This window comes from Nipponia nippon, unplaced genomic scaffold (genome assembly GCF_047370975.1).
Source record: "Nipponia nippon isolate SJK-2023a ecotype South Korea unplaced genomic scaffold, ASM4737097v1 scaffold_5, whole genome shotgun sequence".
Taxonomy (NCBI): Eukaryota; Metazoa; Chordata; class Aves; order Pelecaniformes; family Threskiornithidae; genus Nipponia; species Nipponia nippon.
In genome coordinates, this window is record NW_028262369.1 from 41,891,972 (window position 1) to 41,900,355 (window position 8,384).

General features: G+C 37.7%; 1 protein-coding gene across 21 annotated transcripts in view; it reads left to right on the forward strand.

Annotated features, from left to right (window-relative positions):
* LOC148052155 (uncharacterized) overlaps positions 1 to 8,000 on the forward strand; it is an 84,575-nt gene extending 76,575 nt beyond the window's left edge. For 20 of the 21 annotated variants that reach the window (XM_087734184.1, XM_087734185.1, XM_087734187.1 and 17 more), the window contains 9 exons: positions 24 to 53; positions 1,127 to 1,162; positions 1,600 to 1,638; positions 2,871 to 2,909; positions 3,327 to 3,365; positions 4,597 to 4,635; positions 5,185 to 5,223; positions 5,944 to 5,973; positions 6,384 to 8,000. In XM_087734184.1, the coding sequence (XP_087590310.1) occupies positions 24 to 53; positions 1,127 to 1,162; positions 1,600 to 1,638; positions 2,871 to 2,909; positions 3,327 to 3,365; positions 4,597 to 4,635; positions 5,185 to 5,223; positions 5,944 to 5,973; positions 6,384 to 6,482 (390 nt within the window). In that variant the 3' untranslated portion in view covers positions 6,483 to 8,000. The remainder of the gene's footprint in view (positions 1 to 23; positions 54 to 1,126; positions 1,163 to 1,599; positions 1,639 to 2,870; positions 2,910 to 3,326; positions 3,366 to 4,596; positions 4,636 to 5,184; positions 5,224 to 5,943; positions 5,974 to 6,383) is intronic. The other variant, XM_087734194.1, reaches the window with a different exon arrangement.
* Positions 8,001 to 8,384: the final 384 nt, after the last annotated feature.

Genomic DNA, 8,384 nt, shown 5'->3' on the forward strand with positions numbered 1-8,384 from the left:
AACTTTGGTTGTGTTTTATACAGGGTGGATGTGTGTGCCCCGGTGGAAGTTTAGTAAGTGTTCTTTGTCTTTGTGTATTTTTCATAGTATTTACAGATACTGGAGAATTCCCAAGGAACTATATTTCTTGAAGTAATTCTGTCTGTGAATTTATATGTATAATGAAAGTTTTTTTCACATTGTGCTAAAATGAGAAATTTTGAGCCTGCTAAGGACAAAAATATTAAGTTACTTGCAACTGTAGTGTTGTATTCAAAACTAGCTACCCAGATGCATTTCTATTTTCAAACAAATACATGGGAAATAAATTGCACTTTCCCCACCTTGAATTAAACAAGTAAAAAAGTATCTGTATTAAAGGAAGACTAGTGCTAATTTTGTAAAATATCCAGACATGAAAGTCTGCTTCAAAGCATTTCATTTCTTTTGGTTTGTAAAAGAGGCCTGGGACCTTTCTAAGAATCTGTTTCCCAAGTATCTCATAGTATATCTGCTGGGTTTTGGACATGTGTGTGTAATAGTGCTCTTCTTATGATGCTTATTAACAGTGTGATTGAACTAGTGAAACTTAGATCTAAAATCTTGGCCCAAAATGCTTCCAAGTGGGAGCAGAGCAACACATTTAAAATGTTAAAGGTATTTCCATTTTTCTGGCTGATTAGTATATTCCCTATACTTTTGTAAATTTAAAAATAAAACCAAAAACCCCACTGTTTTGCTGAAATTAAGCTAATTTACTTCTGAGAGAGGGTTCCGTTATCTGTTGTCTCAGTATAGTCAAAATTGTTTAGATGACTACTTCTTCTGAAATTATGAAATCAAGCAAAACCCACGTGCCATAAACATACCACTCATGGTATATATGCCACCTCTGAGAATCAGAAGTGCTGAAAACAACATATAAATTATCAGCTTACTTGTCTTTGCCAGCAAATAATCTGAAGGAATAAGGACGAATCGAAACTAAATCCTTTACTTGTTTAATCAACCAAATAGAAAAGTATACTAGTAATATAAAAGTGTAAATGACTTGATCATTGCAATAGGTCAATATGTTCTCTTGTTTTTCTTCTACATGACATTGAATTTAATATAGAGTAAACTTTGCTATTTTTGTTGATTATAGGGCTCTTTTGGAGGAAACAGCTACCATGGTGGACGGGTAGGCAATTTGTCTTTAACACTTACACAGATTAGTTCCTCAGGAGTAAACACGGCTCAGTTGCCATATTTGCCCAGAAGCCATTACATATTGAGTTCAGTTTAGTCACAGAGGTAGGGACAATAATTCCAGAGAGTGCATGTGGCTTTTATTGAATCCTTCTTGACATTTCAGTTATATCTTTCTACATAATAAAGCCAAGATTTTACTTTGTACTTACCTCGGAAAAAATACTGAAGTATCATTCACGGGGTTCATCTCATTGTGTAAACCGCTAACAGGATGTGCGGATAAGTAGCTGTTTGCCACTGCATTAATAACTGTGTAAAGTTCTACCAGTTAAGCAGTGTCATGAGCATTGTTTAGAGTAAGTCCAGGTTTTTTTGACGCCAGGTGGTATTTAAAAAAATCACAAAAATTTCACATTCTTTTTACAGGGTTCACCATACTCTGGAAGCAGTCAGTATGGTGTACAGGCAAGCAACTTTTCTTTGTATTCAAGATCTTCTTCCTACTTACGATTTATCAAATGAAAAATATGATGCAGTGCATATACTGCCAGTCAGTTGTTCAGAGTCCTTTTCCTCTCAATAAATATCTGAAAACAGGGACCGTTTCTCGGTAACTGAAATGGAGTAGCATGGATAAACTTCAACTTAAAGAAACTGCATAAATCATAATTTTAGTTGTTTTACCTGAGAATGCCTCTTATCTCAAGTGATAATTTTAATTAACTATTTTTATGTTTCACTTCCACTTTGCTATGACACCAGTTCAAAATCTATTTTCTGTGTTGTTTTTCAGTTATATTGAAGTTATCCTTCTTTTTTTTACATTTGTTTAGATTAAATACTTGGAAATTTGGTACAAAATATACCAATAGATATTGCTTTGAAAATATAAATTCTAGTGTGTTACCCACAATGATACTACTTTCCTCATCTTCAGCTGCAATTCAAGTTTCTTCCTGTAAGCAGCTCCCTATGTTCCTTTTGTAGACTTAGTTTGTCACTGATCAAGAAATCTTACTAGGCCAAATAGTTAACAGATGTAAAGGATGGCTATCTAATAAGAAGGTGGAACATGTTTTTCATTAGTATTACTCTGTTTGCAATGTTTCACTCTGCTATACTAAAAAATAATTTAATGTCTTTTTACTCTATTGGCAAGCGTTTGAGTTCAGTATCACTCTATTAAGATCATTTCTTGTAGCATGGAGAGGATTTTTAAAAGCTGCAAAACAATTTTTTCCTAAATTACTTATTTGGAATAATAAGGATGCTCTTGCAATAGTACACATAATGCACACATGATTCTCTCTGAACACATTTGACCTATCAGAAAATCACAAATAAAGTAGATTTTTTGTTCTCTTGAACAGAGCCATACTTAAAGACACTTTATGTCCGTAAATTTATGTCAGAGAATAATCTTAGCAGGTGTTTTGTGACTGTTTGCCAAATTTACTACTTTCAGCTGTTAAGGAATTTAGTGGAATTAAGTCAGGAGTCTCTCACTGCATTTTTTTAGATTAATATACTTTCCAGATTCCTACTGAGATCTCCTGTCAAAAGATCCTTCTGTGATGTTTCATTCTGCACAGCCAAAAAAAACCCCCAAAACCAAAACCAAAACAAGTAACTGCTGTTATTCTGTGTTATTCTGCCAATGCTTAAGCACTTAAGTTTCCTGTGTTTTTCTTTAATAGGGATCTTATCCCTCAGGAAGCAGCCACTATGGTGGACAGGTGAGTATATTCTCTTCCCATCCCATCACTCCTAACTCTTCCCCTGTACTGTCTGGTTCAGGTCAGTTACTTGATGCTGAAAGATACATTAATTTGGCCATTTTACTGAGCTTAAATAGTTGAGGTAATATCAATTAAAGTCATTTCAGCAAGCTGAATAAAAGAAGTGAATTAATGCTCTGTGTAAACCTATAATCGCTATACTGTATTTCATAACACTGCTTTCTTGATTCAGAATAACAAATTGTCATTGCTTTGGTATGCAGGAGATAGCTTAAGTTTGAGGTACCCCAGTTAGTTACTTTTTGTCTAAACAACACCCAAATAAGTTTGTCCGAAGTACTGCACAAATTGTCTCAAGACAGTGATAGAAGGTGTTTCCATTCAATTAACAGATGTTTGATTGACTTCTTACAGAGCTCATATTCTTCTGGAGGCAGACAATACGGTAAACCAGTAAGTAAAAAAATTTCAAGTTTACCTTTCTTTTTTCTTCTAAGCCTGTTAAAAAAATTATATCCAGTTAGTTATGGACCAGATATTTTTCTGAGAATTACTTAAATATGCAAAGTGTCACATGATTTACTCATCTGAGATAGTCTCAACAAATGCAAACACAATTTTCACACAGTTCCATAGTTTTGAGCCAGCATTTTACTCTGTTACTGAACTTCTAGTCCATTTCTGGATTAGTTCTAGTAATCAAAGAATGAGATTACAAGATCCTTTTTTTTTTTTTTTTTTTGTAAGGGACTTGTGAACAGTTATTTCTGTTTAAATTCATAGTAATCGTACGCTTTGTGCTCAGGGCTCACTTTTTCATTGATTTTATATGCATTTGTCTTAAGTATTTCTGGCTTGCTTTGAAGAAAACACTTTCTTTTTCTTTTTGAAGGAAATAATAGTTGACATTTGACTATGCGTATTTTCATCTTCTCCTGTTTCAGACCACTTTTTTTACTACGTAATTTAGACCTTGCTCTTGTCATTCAATGGCAGGAGATATAAATAAGCACACACAATGTTTTAGGTTATCTCTTACAGAAAATAAGATGTATCCACCTGTTATTAAAAAGTGGGCACAAATGTTACATTCTCTTATACATGAATCATAAAGGCGAGACATTTTGTGTACCATATTTGATGGCATTTCTCAAAGAGCTAATGCTTGTAAGATTACCTGTTGGCAATGCCATTCAAATAAGCAGAGCAACTTTGCCAGAAAACTGAATAAGACTCTTGTAGAACATCTCTAATTTTTCAGTACCCACTTTTATTTTCAGTTACCTTCCTTATTAGAGCTTTCTTCAAGTAGGGCTGTAGAGTAAAGGACTGTAGAGTAAACTCCCCCTGCTCCCAGTCTAGCTGTAGACTGATTCCAGGTGAATTAATGTTTTAATTGGACCTTATTATTTTTTTCTTTCTATATATTAAACACATCATAACTACAAAACAGCTCTTTCTTCTTGAGAACTTTGAATTAAATTCTCTGACTAATACATCATTCAAAAGAATACTTGTAACAGAAAGATGTCAGATGTCTGTATTTCAGATAAGCTTTGCCCTGGGATTTTTGGATGACTGGACACAAAATACTGTTCATTCTCCTGTGGTCCTTTATTCCAGATAGAAAGAATATACTGAAGTACAAATAGGCTTAGAGTCGAAAACGGGTATCTTTTTTCAGGGTTCATCTTCCTCAGGAGGCAGTCATCAAGGAAAGCCAGTAAGGATATTCTTCTTTCAGTATTCCACAACTAAGGTAGAAATGTGGATATTGGTATTTAAAATAGGTAACAATAATGAGGGTGAAATTTAAGATTACGCTACAATGGTAAATGTCTGAGAAAACTGACCAATAAAAATTGGAATATTTTGTTCAAACTTGAACCTTAGGATGAGGCAGCGTTCAGTCCTCCCATAGCAAAGTTTTGATATACTCTGTTACTCACAGAAACATGCTTGGATCATTCTATTAAGAACGATGTATTTAAATATCAGGATAACTGTTTCAGTTTCAAACTTTATAGTTCAGTCAATGATACATTGCTTTGAAAATCCTCTGAAACTGTTCATGGAGTAAAGAGGACATGCTGTGCTTACTTGAGACGCTTCAATTAAAATAGGGAAAAAAGTGCAAGGAAAAAGGTAAAATCAAAGTCAGTATCAAAACTACTAATATCTAGGGCATTTTCAAGACTGCTGTGTGCTTTTTGGACACAATTCACTAGGAATCTCGTACAACAAAAATAAATGGTTTATAATTATTTTACAGGGCTTCTCTACCTCAGGAAGCACTTACTCTGGGAAACCGGTAAGAATACTTTCGACACAGCATTTTCATCTTCTTTTCTTAGTAAACAAAGAACCTGGGTGGTTGATAGAGCAATTTCGGGATGATTTGGTTTGAAGAGAACATTCTGTATTAGTTCCATTTGTATTAGAGCATATTTAAAGAAACTGCTGTGGAAAATACAGCCTCAGCCTGGGAAAGCTATTTCAATATCACTTCTATTTTAAATCTGAATCTGTCTTGCTTCATGTTCCAGTTAGTGGCCTTGTTACATGTTGCTGTCCTCTAATTTTAAATTCCTGTTCTCTGTGTAGATTTTTATAGACTCTATTCTGTTAATCCTTCTTTTTTTTTTTTTTTTTAAATAAGCTAGGTTATTGAGTTTTTCACTGGTTGGTTACCTGGTTTTGCACTTTGTTTTGTTCAGCACTCATCAATTTTTAACATCCTCTTTCAACTATACAGATGGAAGACTCTGTATGGAATATGATAACGGACTGAGAGAAAAATAGACTTTTGCCCTTTCATCAATTTTAGCTGAAATTTTCAGATGTAAGATGAGATAGAGTGTGTGTGTAACTAAAACTATTTACTTTTATCCATGCAAGGCTACTTTCCTCTTGAACAACTTAAAACCATGCTATGGGTTAAACTATTAAAATTCTGTTGATCACAGGCAAAACTGTGTTCAAAACCGTTGGATGGGAACATGCTGAGATTGATTTCTTTGTTTGTTTTCAGAATTCATCATCCTCAGGTGGCAGTCAAGTGGTAAGCACGTTTCCTCTTTGTAGTTTCTACTGGTTCCTTCCTATACATGTTGTAGAAAACTAAAAGTATTGTTTATACTGTGAGGTATCTGTCAGATTTCCTATGTCTGAATAAGTGTTTGGGAATGCATGTGCAACATAATAAATGGGAATAGTATCAACAAAAATGAGGAAAAATGGGACCACATTAAGTGCTTCATATTTTTGATCCTGCCTATCACTTGAAAACTGAACACCTGTTGATTTAGGTGTACTACGGATGTGGCACATGATCTTTTAACATCGGAAGTGTCTACATAATAGAAGGGGCCTAATAGGAAAAGATTTCTCTGAAGCTTTCTATGCTTTTATAATAGTAATAAATAGAACTATTTTCATTTGGGTTTATCAAATTGCTCTCTTTTTTTATAGAGCTCTGCCGGGAAACACTCCACTCCCCGACTCCTGCTGTTATTCAGTGTTTTGAGTGCCTTTGCTCTCTCTGCTGCTACATCAAAGTGGTCCATGTGAACTTCTGAAGAGTTGCTTGGCATCCTAGACATGGATTATATTCAGTAACATTAGATTAATTACTTGACGTAAGAAAAAAAATACCCTTGAGTCAAATTGGCAGATGCTACTTGGCTGTTAAGTTGTATGTGTAGCTAGTATGTCATGCCGCTCTCATTAGTTTACCTTTGGTTTTAGTCATCAGTAGATATCGTTAGTTTTGTCAGTGTTTTAGGCAGCATTTTAAGTGAGCATATTGTACCCTACCTATATGATTTATTTTTATTTCCGATGGGGAATGCAATGAGCACCTACTTGAAATCTGATTGGTGTGACAAACAAATACTTAGAAAATATTTGGTTATTAACCAAAGCGGAGGAGATCAAACAAATTGTTGTATGTGCAAACTGAGCACCATGCCTGGTCATCATCGCATAAAATACGGCTAATGTAAATATCTGATAAGCAGTCTGCCATGGGACAGAAGAGATGCCAAAATAATATCAGAGTATTGGTTTTAGTCTATCGTAAGCAAATGTAAGCTCAATATGGAGGTTGCAAAGCAAAAGAAAAAACTCCGTGGGACTGAAATTTTTTGGGGATTAAGTAAAGTTTATTCATTAGAGAAGCCAAACAGCTCAGAGCAAAGAAATACTGAACTCTGTTCAAACTGATGGCAAATACCTAGAGTTCTGTGGAGAAGCATATGAGGCAATGCACCCCAGATTAGGCTGACAGTCTAAAAGCTGCTGAAAAACAATGCATTTTCCCTCGGGAAGGAATGAAAATGTAATTAAGTTCATAAAACTGGTCGTATCTTGTCCCAAGTATTTAGTCTAACCTGTGATACTCAATGTATCTGCAAGTTTTATTTCAAGAACGATGCTGACATCTGCAAGCAGGTACAGTAAATGCAGTCCCAGCAAGACCATGGCCTATTTTTCAGTTCAGGAGCAGTTCCCCATCTTGCAGCAAACTCTTTTGGAGCTGCCAGAGCCGCCTTCTGTTTGTGCAGTGACCATTGCTCCGGCACCTTGTCCGTGGCGGTGCGTCCATTGTACCGCCGCTCCTGCAGCAGCGTTCGCCATGGGCTAAGCTCCTTCGGTGTTAACAAAGTGCATTCTCCTAAAGCGTGCTTCTAATTAATGTCTCATTGAACACGTGCCTAGTATTAAAGCTACATTTATTAGTAGTGTGCTTGTCTCCCATGGTTTACAGTTGCAATTGATGAAATATATTTCCATCCAAGTTCTGCTACCACCTCCAGCAGGGCTGATGTGCTGCACAGGGCACGCTGTCCTTTGCCACCCGTCAGTAAATCGGCCCAAGTATCTGAAGCTGTAATTGAAGCATAAAGGAGTTTTGCCTAAATATGGTCTTCAAAATTCGGTGGACAATTTGTTTCTTTGGAATACGGAGTAAGGTTCCCTTTGAGAGGTCCATATCTTAATTCGAACTAGCCTTGCTCTTCTTTAATAAATTTATCACGGATTTCATACAAAACACGCGTGCCATTCACTGCAGAAGTACCCCTATGAACGACGCTTTTCGCTGAACCGCTGCCCGCCCGCCCCGGAGGGAAGGGCCCTCCCTGAGGGCGGCTGGCGCCCGCCGCGCCAGGTCGGGGCCGGCGGCCGGTAACGCTGCGCGCCACGGGCGCCCGCCCGCCCCGGCCGCCGCCTCGGCCGCAGGTACCCGCCCCGCGGCCCTCCGGGCCCTTCCCGCCCCGCCTCGCTCTTCTCCACGCAGCGGCCCCCAGCACCGCAGCCCCTGCTAACCCCTGCCCGCCTCCGCCAGACCAGGACCCGGCCCGGCCGCTCGCAGCCCGGCAGGCCGATGCTTGGCTGCCCGCCGCGGCTGCCCCGGGGCCCGTGACGGGCGGGGAGCGCTGCTCGCCGCGGCGCTGGGAACGGAGTGGGCGG